This window comes from Gossypium hirsutum, chromosome A10, assembly GCF_007990345.1.
Source record: "Gossypium hirsutum isolate 1008001.06 chromosome A10, Gossypium_hirsutum_v2.1, whole genome shotgun sequence".
Lineage (NCBI taxonomy): Eukaryota > Viridiplantae > Streptophyta > Magnoliopsida > Malvales > Malvaceae > Gossypium > Gossypium hirsutum.
Window position 1 is genome coordinate 80,049,798 of NC_053433.1, and position 13,432 is coordinate 80,063,229.

At 35.5% G+C, this 13,432-nt stretch overlaps 2 protein-coding genes across 7 annotated transcripts; both read left to right on the forward strand.

Annotated features, from left to right (window-relative positions):
* The first annotated feature begins 3,823 nt into the window (after window positions 1-3,823).
* Window positions 3,824-8,627, forward strand: LOC107896919 (uncharacterized). Its single transcript, XM_016822229.2, has 4 exons — window positions 3,824-5,988; window positions 6,273-6,581; window positions 6,816-6,907; window positions 7,597-8,627. The coding sequence occupies exons 1-4, from the start codon at window positions 5,038-5,040 to the stop codon at window positions 8,480-8,482; spliced, it is 2,238 nt and encodes a 745-aa protein (XP_016677718.1). The 5' UTR covers window positions 3,824-5,037; the 3' UTR covers window positions 8,483-8,627.
* Window positions 8,628-9,749: 1,122 nt separating this feature from the next.
* On the forward strand, window positions 9,750-13,273 carry LOC107896918 (probable hydroxyacylglutathione hydrolase 2, chloroplastic). Of its 6 annotated transcripts, none has more exons than XM_016822228.2 (8): window positions 9,750-9,921; window positions 10,748-10,930; window positions 11,096-11,299; window positions 11,468-11,591; window positions 11,769-11,869; window positions 12,531-12,605; window positions 12,694-12,792; window positions 13,015-13,273. In XM_016822228.2, exons 1-8 carry the CDS (start codon window positions 9,874-9,876, stop codon window positions 13,159-13,161), a joined length of 981 nt encoding a protein of 326 aa, XP_016677717.1. In that variant the 5' UTR covers window positions 9,750-9,873; the 3' UTR covers window positions 13,162-13,273. The 6 variants fall into 6 exon arrangements, with proteins under 6 accessions (XP_016677717.1, XP_040934794.1, XP_016677715.1 ...); XM_041078860.1 differs by having other exon boundaries at window positions 9,754-10,040; window positions 12,528-12,605; XM_016822226.2 differs by having other exon boundaries at window positions 9,754-10,040.
* The last annotated feature ends 159 nt before the right edge of the window (window positions 13,274-13,432 follow it).

Consider the following 13,432-nt stretch of genomic DNA (forward strand, 5'->3'; position numbering starts at 1 on the left):
GACCGTTTTCATGAGATGTTGGTGGTTTTGTGTTCAGTTGACGAAAAAGGAGCAGATTACCTTTGTAACATACCTTTCAAACAGTGGAAGCAAGTATATGACGGCGACTTACGATATGGTCGTATGACCTCAAACCTGGCTGAATGCATAAATTATATTCATAAAGAACATGTCATTTGCCGATAACATCGGTTGTTCGAGAGACATATTTTCATTTAACAGTATTATTTCCGAAGCGAGCAGCGAGTTATAAAGGCCAAATGCAATGAGGCCATGTATAGTGCGCAAATGTATTGCAAGAAATTAACAAAGCGAAGGCGCAGGCGAACACTATGTACACAGTCTGTCATGATCGAGACAACCTGTGGTTTTGTGTGACGGAGTTTGACAGACCGCATGAAGGTATTATTGGCGGGCAATATCGTGTACACTTGAGAAATAGGACTTGCCACTTTTGGAGGTTTGACGCACTTCATTATCCATGCGCTCATGTAATTGCAGCTTGTCAAAATCTTTGTCTAAATCCCATGAGCTACGTTGACGAAGTGTACAAACTAAAAACCATGTATAACGTGTGGAGACATATATTCCCACCTATCCCAGATGAACGTAAGTGGCTGCCTGTATTGCTTACTCCGTTTAAGCTGTTATCGGATAGAGAATTATGTCGCAAACCAAAGGGTCGACCTTGCTCGACTAGAATACGTACCAATATGGATATCCGGGAAATAACCAATCAACAGAAGTTGTGCGGATGGTGTAGGAACCCAGGCCATACAAGTAGATCATGTCCAAATTGAAATAGTTGATAGTTGTCGTAGAAAACTATGTTGTATTATTTATATTTTATTAAATGAAACTATGTTGTATTACAATTGTCTTATTCAAAAGAACTTTTATTTTATTAAATGAAATTATATAAAAAAGTTTTGTACAAATATATTAAAAAAATAATGTCCGTGGCAGTCAGAATCATTGTCATATGGGGGTCGTCGACGGGTTCGTGCTGGATTCCTCATTGGATCAGCTTTCGACGGAGGTTCTGGTTTCTCCGGTAGGAGATCTAGTTGTGGGTGTTGGGAGGGTAACCCACCTTGATAGAATAATGACTGTGGCGGTGTTTGCATCACCCATGGCGGAGGTGTTTGAATCTCTTAAGGTGATGGAGATTGGTAGAAAGAAGAGCTCCCTGATGGTGCGTCGTGCAATCCCTCATGCGACGACGGCCTATAGATTGGCTGTTGACTCGGAGTAATCAGGAACGGAGATGAACCGGACCATAGATTCTAACCTACCATAGGACTAGGAAAAGGAAACATATAAGGGTTAGAATACATATAAGGGCTAGGATATGCACCTAGCATAATCTGAAAAGGCTGTGATGTGGGTGTCATCGGTTGAACTGTTGGGCCTAGTGATTGTGTGGGTACTGTTGATTGGCTTGCGTCGTCATTTATTCTTCTTTGATTTAAAGGGCCCCGTTGTTCCCTTTGGGCATGAATTTGTCGTCGTCTCTCATCTTCCGATAATAAATATGGCTTGCCATGGATCCTAAACCATGGCATGTATTCCGGTATGTACGCTAACTCTGGAACGATGATCGGTTCCCGAGTAGGTATATAATTATACTGATTTCCCTTATTTCGATATAGTGTGACCAGAATCTCGGCCAATCCATATGCAGTTGCTATAATTCAACTTTGTGCTCATCATCAAACACCTCGGGTGCCACGGGAATCGGTTGTCGGAATCCAAATTACCGCAATACTCTATTTGACTGGTGCATCTCCACGATAGCATAGTTAACCAATGTGACCTTCACATGCCAAACATTTGGATTTTGAAGGAATTCATCTGGAATTGCTGCCCGAATTGCCGGATCCTCGTATGGTGTCTTTTGAAACTATATGAATATGATAAAAATATTACTTATATACATAATACATAATACTAAATACTAAATACTAAATATGAAACGACTATTTTATTATGTATATATATTTTATTTAATACTTACTTGTGCTTCGGATCGTTGGTCTAATAGAAGCCGTATATCTTCAAGAGAGGTAGGTATTCCGACATAACCCGCCGAATGGTTCCACCTAACTAAATAAATTTTTAGCATACAATTATATTCTAAATCTACGTAATAATAATTTTAAAATCTAATACAAAATTTACCTCGTTATGAGTGGAAATATATATGGATGGTCCACTCGGGGACGTAAAAATAGAAAGCGAAACCGTGCCCATGATTGTAGTAGTGATAGGCGGTTACTCCTATTTTTGGCTTTGTTCGGTCGCGTCGCCCCGTACATTTCCTTGTACAATGTTGCCAACACGGCAGACCCTTAACTCAATTCGCCGGCTGCTCTAAAATCTACAAATTTCAGCAGCCATCTTCGATGTACGAGGTTTCGTGACAAGTCCGGCATCAGATAACCTCCAATCATCTCAAGAATGTATGCCCAAGCATATCCTATTCTTTCGAGTTCAGTTGAATCATTATCCGACTTCGAGAATGTGTCTCGTAACCAGCCCATCTCGATCCGACCTTCGTTAATATTATCCCGTATAACACTCAAAAGCTCGTAGCATACGGCTCCCCAATTAGTAGATGATACAGACCCGGTGACCGTGTACCCATCCACCGACAATCCCAATTGCAAATGCACGTCTTCTAGAGTGATAGTACACTCTCCGCATAGAAGATGAAAAGTGTGTGTCTCGGGTCTCCACCTCTCTATCAACGCACTGATTAGTTTCGAGTTCAACTTGCATCCCTGGCCTATCGTGACCACGTGCCAAAATCCCGTTTCTCGCAAGTAATTCTCGATCAACGACGATGGAGGACCAAACATATTACGGATGTAACATTGCAACACCCGATTTACAGACTATTATAAAAATTTATAAAACAAAAATTAATTAAAATTACATAAATTAATTAATGCAAACATCATAAATGAAAAAAAAATCAAGCAGTATTGAAATATTAACTATAATTGCATAAATGAATAAAATATCAAATAGTATTGCAAATTTAATTAAATTTGCATAAATTTAAAAAATATCGAATAGTATTGAAAATTTAAAATTATCACTTACCATTGTCATTTGATCAATGGAGATGTGCTTATTATCGAAACGAATTAATTCTCCGGTCATTACTAACACGATCGGATTTTTTTAATTTAAAAAAATTAAATTCAAAAAAATTTTAAACAAAGAAATTTGATAGATTTTGAGAAAATTTCAATGAAATTTGATAGATTTTTGAAGGGAATATTGAAAGAATGTTGAGAATTATCAGAGAATTGTGTGAAAAATAAATGAAGAAAAATGAATTTTGAGAGAATTATAGAAATTGTGAGAGATTTGTGTGAAAAATTATTTGGGGGCCTTTTTATAAATTTTTTTGGATCGTTAGAAGTCAATGGTCAAATTTTTGACCGTTACACTAGCAAAACACTTAATCCGATAAATAATCCAATAAATGGCCTAATTCTGTTATCAAGGTTTAAAAACGAACTTTTGGGTAAAATGGACAAAAAAAATTAAATAATTTTTTTAAAATTGAAAAGATGAATAAATTATTATGTAAAAAATAAAAAAATATTAAAAAAAGCAATTATCTCGATGATGTGACAACCTTTATTCAGGTAACCGACAAGCCATTGCCTTGTTTCTTACACCCCCCATTACTCTGCACATGCACCATTTGCATAACAAAATAAAATAACATTTTCCAAGTTTCCATTATTCTTCAATTAAAATACTAAACCCTGTTTAAAACTTAAAAATTAACTTTTTCATCTGGGAAAAGAATTCATTGATTAATTTTTATAATCTGAAAAAGTATTTCTTTTCAAAGAAATAAAATATATTCATTGAATGTGTGTTAGAAAATATATTTTATGGAAAAAAGTGAAAGCAACAAGTGTTTTGTTTAGCAATTAAAAAAGTTGTCCTTAATGAAAAACTGAAATCTGAATTTAGAAATAACTTACTCTCTACCAAGATTCCTACTCAGTTCTTGTAAGAATTCATGAAAACTCATTTTCAATTTTTCCAGCATTGAGCAGTTCTTTTGTTTACCAAAGTACTGGAAACTCAAATAGAAGCCAAAGTGGGTCAGTTTCCAAGTTTTGTATTCATTATATGTTTGTGCATGTGTATATATATATATGTAAATGTGTCAGATTCTGACACACATCTTCTCCCTTTTTCTCTATCTTTCTTGTGTTATGCCAATCATGCATTAAACTAACCAATCCATTATTCTCTTTTTTTTTCTACCTTTTTTCCTGTTTCCTGCAAATTTTCAGCAACCCTTTCTCAAGCTCTGTTCTTTTTTTTTTAAAATCTTTTATCGTCCTTGAAAAGTCACCTTTTTTAAAGTTAAAATCAACCCAAAGTTTTTTCATTTTTTTTTGCTCTTCTTTTTACATTTCCATTTTGGGTTTTGGTCAGCAAATGGTTGATATTTGAAGAAATTGGGGGGGGGGGGTTCTATACAAACAGCCAAAGTCCATTATGATTTATTAATTTGTCTATTTTCTTATCTGGGTTTGGTGGATTTTTACAAGTTGTACCACCATTATTGTTGTTGTTACTTCTAATTATTGAATACATCTCATTCCATTAAAATTTTCTTTGTTTAGGGGGGTCTATGATTAATGTGTTTTTTTTGTTAATAGATCTCTTCTGGGTGGTTGTCTAACCTGTTGTTTTCCCTTTCTTTATTTGTTAAACTAATATTAAAGAGCCCAAAAAAGTTGCAGTAAAGCAATCCCATTAGTCTGAATCTAGTACAATTTGTTGCAAATATCATCTTCCATATATATATTTGTTGTGAAATGTTAAGCTTTGATCCTTGATTGGGTTTGTTTTTCTTAATCCGGGTATTGACCCCAAAGTTTTATTTTCAGTTTGTTTGACTCAAGGTCTCAGTTGTTCTCTCACACAACCTGTTTGAGTTTATTTGTGTGAGGTTTTTTTTTTTGTAAAGAGTAATGCAATTTGGAGGCACCCAAAATGGCAAATCTTGTTCCAGGGGTTCTTCTGAAGCTTTTACAGCATATGAACACGGATGTGAAGGTTGCTGGTGAGCACAGGTCATCTCTATTGCAAGTAGTGAGTATAGTTCCTGCACTAGCAGGGGGTGAGCTCTTCCCTAACCAAGGCTTTTACCTTAAGGTTTCAGATTCATGTCATGCTACATATGTATCATTGCCTGATGAACATGATGATCTGATTCTTAGTGATAAGATCCAATTAGGTCAGTTTATTCATGTTGATCGCTTAGAATCAGCTTCACCAGTTCCCATTCTTCATGGGGTTAGGCCGGTCCCTGGGCGACACCCTTGTGTTGGGAGCCCCGAGGATATTGTTGCAACTCATTCTCTTGGATTCCTTAATAATGGTAGTAAAAATGGCTCTGGTATTTCAAAACCTGGAGAGAAAGTTAAGTCACCATCAAAACAAGTCAGTGGAGAGAAAGATAAATATGTTGGGAGTAGATCAAATGGTGGTGCAAGAGAGGATCAGTTGGATAAGAAAATGGCTTCTTTGACTAGATCAAAGTCTCAATCGACTAAACCGGCATTGACTTCAGATACGAAGAAGGAACCTTTGGGGAAATTGAAGGTTCTAAGCTCACGGTCGATTCCGTCTTCCCCCACTAGTTGTTATTCATTGCCAACATCTTTTGAGAAGTTTGCCTCTGGGATTAAGCAGCAGGCGGAAATAAAGGCTCTGAGAAAGGGAAGTCCCAAGGTGGGATCCATGGAGAAGCCGAGTTCTTTACATGGGACGAGTCCGACTGGGAAAAAGGTACCGGTTATCAAAACTTTGGTTCAGGGGATTGAATTAGGAGCAAAGGCTTTGAGAAAGAGCTGGGAAGGGAATCTGGAAGTGAAGGGTAGGGACCATTCTAAACCGAGGGCTAGCAAGCATGATATCAAGCAAGAATCTCGGAGCACTTCTGTAAGTTTTCTTGTTCTTGTCTTTTAATTTGTCTGATCTGTTAGTTTTAACTGAGTAATGCCTTGGTAAGTTTAAAATATGAGATTATAGAATGTAATTGGTTCCTTTCTCTTAAATCCATTTTTACTGTTTTGAGTTGTTCAATTTTTGAATTGATTTTTCCTTAAGGATATAACCTAAGATGATGCTTGGACTCTGATTTAAGTTTAGGATATGGCATACATGTATGACATGGTTGTCTTCAACTTGTTGCCCCTCCGTAATAACTAAAATCCGGATGCCAGGTTCCTAGAAAGAGCACATCAAGCGAAAAGTTGCTGCCCAAAGAGGAGAATAAACTACAAACATCGACCAGGTCACTAAAAAAGGAGAGTAAATCTCTGGTTTCAACTAAGAAAGTCATGCCAAATGGAATGTTGGATGAGCAAGAGAAACCAAATAAACCGAGAACTTACATTGGGAAGAAATCTGGAGATCTAAGTAGTAATGGTGGCTTGGGGAACTTGGTTAAGGTTCCAATAAATAGTAAAAGATTGACTGATGGAAGTGTTTCATGGGGTTCACTCCCCTCTTCTCTTTCAAAGCTCGGAAAGGTATGAACCTATGACTCTTTACTCTTGATAACCTTCATAGTTTTTATACAAAGTCTCTTTTAAGGGTTATCTTGTCGTAAAAAGGATGTATCTGCTGTTAGCAAATTCCTTTTGAAGAAAAGTACCAAGTCCAGATTTAACTAAAACTAACTTTTATATAAATTACCTTCTGGCATTCCGAAATACATAGTTCCTTTTGTGATTCTCATGTCGGATTTATTTTTGTTGTTACAGGAGGTCATGAAACATAGAGATGCAGCACAAACGGCAGCAATAGAAGCTTTACAAGAGGCTGCTGCTTCAGAGAGCTTACTTCGATGTTTAAGGTATGGGCTACTTAACAATAAAAGAAATTTTAGCAAATCAAATTATATAAATTGGCAGTAAAAGCTAAGACTTGTTAATTTCAAAACTAGGCTGATTGTTTAGCAACCATACATTAGCACAGCTTAAACCTTGGTTTGATTGGGATTGGAAGCCATTTAGAATCAAGGGTCTTCCACAGTTGTAGCCGCAAAATTTCTTGCTTTTCTGAGAGGGAAGAAAAATGAAACTTTTAGCTTTTCCATGGACCTTAAAGTACATAATAGGAATATATCTTATCTTTATACATTGGTGTTGTTAAATTCCGTAAGCAAAAATGACCACAAGTTGGCCGCAGCTATGGCCTTGAGGACAAAGCTGGAGAGAGGGAACTATATAAAGGTTATATAGGTTCTTCGGTAATGTCATGATCAGTTTTCTGTTCCATAAATACAATGTTCTTTGTAGTAGTGGGTATTAATGGAGACTAAGTGGTTGGACCTGGAGAAAGCTATGTAGGTTGGTGCATGTTGAGACACCCATAACAAACTCGCCGTATTGAAGTGATTCATATATGGATATTGGTTATGTAACAAAGGGTTGACAGATTCTGGAGATTATTGTAATTATGTTTTGTAATCTTTTATGGATGATCTATAGCTGATTGTTCTTTGATTTCTTATATATTTGGTATACTATTTTTGTGTTGCAGCTTATATTCTGATCTTACTACTTCTGCCAAGGAAGATAATCCTCAGCCTGCAGTGGATCAGTTCTTAACTCTGCATGCGAGGTTGAATAATGTTCGGATGATTGCTGATTCTTTATTGAAAACTATTCCAGTCAGTTCATCTCCAGAGTCTGAAGGAAATCCATCAGAAGAGGCAGTGAAGGTTGCATTGGATAGGCGGAAATATGCAGCTTCATGGGTGCAAGCCGCATTGGCTACCAATCTATCGTCCTTCTCGGTTTTTACCAAAGAACATAATTCAATACCGAGTCATGCATCAGCATCTGTGCAAAGCCAGAAGGCTATCCCTGGCAATCAAAACATTTTAATTCTAGAAAATTCTGCTAAGAATGCTTCTGCAAAAGCCCAAGGGAAAACTCGTCCGGTAATTGTTTCTAAGCTTGTAGCACAGGGTGTTCTTCGAAAAGCAGGGGATGTTTCGGGCCTCGGACCAAAGGTACCGGTCCGGCCACCACCAGAATGGACAAGGGGAAATGGCCTTGATGAGGCTGTTGACTTGGCTGAAATGCTGCGAATGGAGTCCCAGGATTGGTTCTTAGGATTTGTCGAGAAATTCTTGGATGTCGATGTCGATACATCTGCTTTATCAGACAATGATCAAATAGCTGGGATGTTGACACAGCTTAAGAGTGTGAATGACTGGTTAGACGAAATCAGTTCAAACAAAGACGAAGGAGAAGGAGAAGAGATGACACCCCATGTTTCATCAGAGACAATTGATCGGCTAAGGAAGAAAATATACGAATATCTTCTTACACATGTCGAATCTGCTGCTGCTGCTCTAGGTGGTGGCGGATCACAACCGTTACCACCTATTCGAGCAGCTGAAACAAAATCGAAAAAGTGACATCATGGCAAAACATCGGAGGAGCTTATCATATATGTATATAAATCCAACATGGGTTTTGGGTATGAATGCACTGCAAAGTGCAAGTTTTTCTTACAGTTGTATTTGTTGGCTTAAATTATACAAAATGAAACAGTTTGTCCAACTTGAATATATCTATCTTTCGACAGAAAAGGTTAGAATCTAAAAAACTCTGTTCCATTGGCAAATGACTAAAACCACTTTAGAAAGTGCTTATTAGATCTACAAAAACCCCATCAATTCATTCATCTTCATTCTTCCAAGTGAGATAGAGATTTAATTATACTAGTTGTTATATATATATATATTATTAGACAGATAATGAAGGTTTTTAACTTTCGATTAAAAGATTATTATTATTTTTAAAAAAAATATCAATTAAAGAGTTCCTGAAATTAAAAAAAAACTAATAAGATATATAAGCGTCAACTTAAAATTTTATAAAGATTTCAAGTGAATTTATAGATTAAGTTAATGTTGATATATTAAATGATGAGATTAGTAATAAAAAAAAGTGTTAATAAAGATGGGGAGAGCATTTCAAATTGGTGGGTGAAGCTAACAATGTCCCACAAAAGGTAACCGGAATCATACGCCAATATGGCCCAACCTCACTTCCACGTGTGACTCCACCAATGGCTTTTCTACCTTTAAATTCTCACCCACGGTAACCTTATCGTCAAAGCTAAATTGTCAAATTTTAATTGAAATTAATATCCGCCTCCCCTAAGTATATGACCGGGTCGACTCGGATTACAGATGCAACCTTTTATTATTATTATATATATTTAAAATTTAAAGTTCTCCTTGTTTATAATTTTTATTAATATATTTTATAAATAATTTAAAACTAATTAATGATGAATTTCACAGAAAACAAGATGGAAAATATTTGTTTTAATCTTCTTCATCTTTTTTCTTTTTACTTAAAAAGCTTTTGTTTTATTTAAAACGAAAAATATAATTTTTCCCTTTACAAAATAAACATTATTTTTTTCAGTTTTTTTATCAAGCAAAAGTCCTTCCTTTCAAAAGTTACTTGATTTTTTATATTAAAAAAAATATTTTTTGTTTTAAAATATTTCTAGGTAGAAGTGCCGGCCAAAAATATCTTTATTTTACAATTAACTGCTCATTTTTTTCTATATTAACTCATCAATGTTTTAATTAATTAATTAATTAATTATTATTACCTAAAAAATCAAAGGTTCTTTTTTTTTCCCTTCCTCTCTCCCTCCCCCACATAAGCACAAAAAGGAAAACACGCATTATTGACTGCCAACCCACAAATACAGACACTTCCTCTCTCTAAAAAAACTCAAAAAAAAAAAAAAAGTAAACCCATTTTAGAGAGAGGAAGTGTTAATTGAATGCTCTCTAAAACCTCACCTGATATGGCCTCCTTTCCTTGTTCCAGGGTTTGCTTCTTTCTCATTTCTTTTATGGTTTTCTTTTCGTTCTCTTTTTATTTTGCATGTTTGTTTTTTCTTCTGTTGAATTTCTAACTCTTTTTATGAAGAGAAATGAAAATATGATGGTAAAGATCTGTTTTTTCCCCTTGTTGTGGCTAATTGAGTAAATGGGTGTTTTTGTTAGCCTATTTTTGCTTAATGGTTAGTTTGAGTTTTGCTATTTGTGATGCTTGATTTGATTTATGTGCCATTTTTACTGATTTTTTCTTACTTTTAGTTCTATCTTCCGAAATTCAGTGATGTGTTTTTCTATAGTTTTACCTTTATAAGAACAATCAAAAGTTAAACAATTTTTTTATTTCTGAATTGCATGATATGAATCATTTGCTACAAGCTATTGTTACTGGGATTCGGTAGTTTCAGTTTTCTTTTCATATATTTTGAATGATTTTACCTTCATATTCATATTCAAATATATGGCGGACATAGCTAGTTAAGGAGAAAAAAGATGAAGAGGGACTAACTTAGACTGCAAGTCTTTAAAAGAAAGCCTTGACTTCAATCTGAATTTGAGTTTTTATATTTTGTTTATATCGTATGTCGATATCCACGCTGTGAAGTCACTTCCTTGTGTGTATTGATGTTTCCCTTAAAAAATATATTGGCGGTTTAGGATCTCGACTGTAAATACAAATCCTTTAATATGAACTTTCATTATTATTTTCCGCATGGGTTCTCTGAAATCTGTTGATTGTTACTGCAGGAACTTTTTTCTTGAGTATATTTTGGTTTATGGTATTTAAGTTTGAAAGCCTGCTTTCCAATGTTTTAGGTGAGGAGTGGGCTTTGTGTCTGGCCAGGTAATAGGCAACTTTGCATTAGAAAGGGTCTTGTGTATGGCTTTATGCACTTACTATCAATTCCCTTCAAAACCTTGCGTGGAGCGAGTCGATCTCTTAGGGTTGCAGAGTTTTGCAGTGTTTCCAATATGTCTTCCTCATTACAAATTGAATTGGTGAGCAAACCTCTATATCTCTAATTGCATTTTCTTTTGATGGACCGTTTATTGGCCCTTTTCTTTTGACATGAAAAAGAGTCCTTTGACTTGTGGTTGAAGGTTATAATAACTGGTTTTCATGTACGTTAGATATGAAGCTTTCACTAACCATTTTTTTTTCAGGTGTCATGTCTTGGAGACAACTATGCATATCTTTTACATGATGTGGACACAGGCACAGTTGGAGTTGTTGATCCTTCAGAAGCTGTGCCAATTATTGATGCTTTGAGTCGAAGAAACTGGAACTTGACTTATATATTGAATACCCACCACCATCACGACCACACTGGTGGGAACGCAGAGTTAAAAGCAAGGTATGGTGCAAAGGTATGGACAACTTTATCTCCTGCTAAATTTTCTGTCACCTTTCAGCCTGTATCAGAAAGTTAATTCCCTCTCAACTTATCAGCTCACATATGGAGTAATAATAATAATAATAACAATAATAATGATAATAATATTAATAATAATAGTCATCGTTCTTTTTTCATGTAGGTGATTGGTTCTGGAATAGACAAGGATAGGATTCCTGGAATTGACATTGTTCTAAATGATGGGGAAAAGTGGATGTTTGCAGGTCATCAAGTGCATGTCATGGAGACCCCTGGTTATACCCGAGGTTAGATTCATTAGCCAATTCTCTCGGAAATTGCATTAATCAGATACTTTTATTATTTCAAACTTCAAGGAAAGAATACTGGGAATATAGAAGCTTCCTGATTGTGATAGGTTGTATCTTTTCATTTCCCATTATTATTATTATTATTTATTTTTAAATTTAATTTGTTGTATGCAGGCCATATTAGCTTCTATTTTCCTGGTTCTCGAGCAATTTTTACTGGAGACACTTTGTTCAGCTTATCATGTGGCAAGCTTTTAGAAGGCACTCCGGAGCAGGTAATTTTAACATCTATATTTTACCATATCGTAGCTGACAGCCTGACAGTGGACACCCCAGAACGGTATATTGCAAGTTTTAAATGCAAACATATGGTAAATAAGTTACTTTGTGGAGAAAATGGGATTCAGCTATCAAAGTGATGCAAATTTATTGCTAGGGAAAATAGGATACAAAGTTCAAACCGTCTCATGTTATTTACTAGTGAAATGAATTTTTGAGGTTTAGAAGTTAAAAAACTTTTAAAAAATTGCCTGTCATTTGTTCTTATTAGTTTTGCTTCGACTTTCTTACTCATCTTTTTCACAGAAAAAGTTGAAGTACTAATGGTAGATTAATTGTTCAGTGCAGTGGTAGTTCAATCATCTCTATGCACAGTTTTTCCTTATAATTTCCACCGGAAATGGGGTGCATGTGAACATGTCAACTGAAATTGTCGTTTAACATTGTGGGGTCTTCTTTTTTGTTACTTCTACACTTGCACGGGTCATTGTACGATTTGGGACATTAGTTTCATTTTATACTAACTGAAGGTTCATGGAGTTAAATTAAAACCAAACAAATGTAGATTTCTGGGAGCATATATCATGATCCTTTTATAATCTGGCAAACCTTCGTTGTTTTTGATACTATCATAACAACCGAACTTCTATCCAGCAGATGCTTTCTTCCCTTCAGCGGATCATGTCACTACCTGATGATACAAATATCTACTGTGGTCATGAATATACTTTGGTTAGTCTATTTTTTTTACCCTAATCACTTAACTTTCCTAGTCTTTGAATTTGATGTGCTCTAACATTATATGTACCCATTTTGGCAGAGTAATTCGAAATTTGCTTTGTCTATAGATCTCAAGAATGATGCACTTCAGGCTTATGCAACCCATGTAGCTCACCTTCGCAACAAGGGATTGCCCACGGTAATTTCTGAAATTTGCTTCTTTTGTTATTGATTTATAGAATCTTTCAAAGTTTGAATGTAAAACCACGCTGGTCAGTTATGTTATCCAGACTCTTCATTTCCCTTAAAGCATCCATGTCTGATGCTTGTGTGTGATCTGATTAAGGGTTTAGTGTTTGAGATGGGTGTATCTTGAACTGAAATATTCAAGGATAAGTTGACCATTAACGTGGTGTTTCAGGTTCCTAGTACATTAAAGATGGAGAAGGAATGCAATCCATTCCTCCGGACATCAAGTGCAGAAATCCGGAAAGCATTAAAAATTCCGGTGACAGCAAATGAGGCAGAAGCCTTGGGTATCATACGCAGAGCAAAGGATAATTTCTAGGATTACTTACATACATAGATACAGATATGATACTTCATTCCTGTTTGTGTATAGCTGAAGTCATGGTTGCTCTTCCATTTCTGAAATGATCAAACAGCACCAATGTTTACCACTTCCATGTCCATATGCTTCATTTTTTCCCCTTAATTTTTCTAAGTTTTTTGAAAATTAAATCTGTTAATCAAATCTCTACTTTTTTGCTTTTTGGTAATAAAATATTTGACCAACATTTTGCGTCCTGTTTTTATTATATCATAAGCAAATGCAGGTC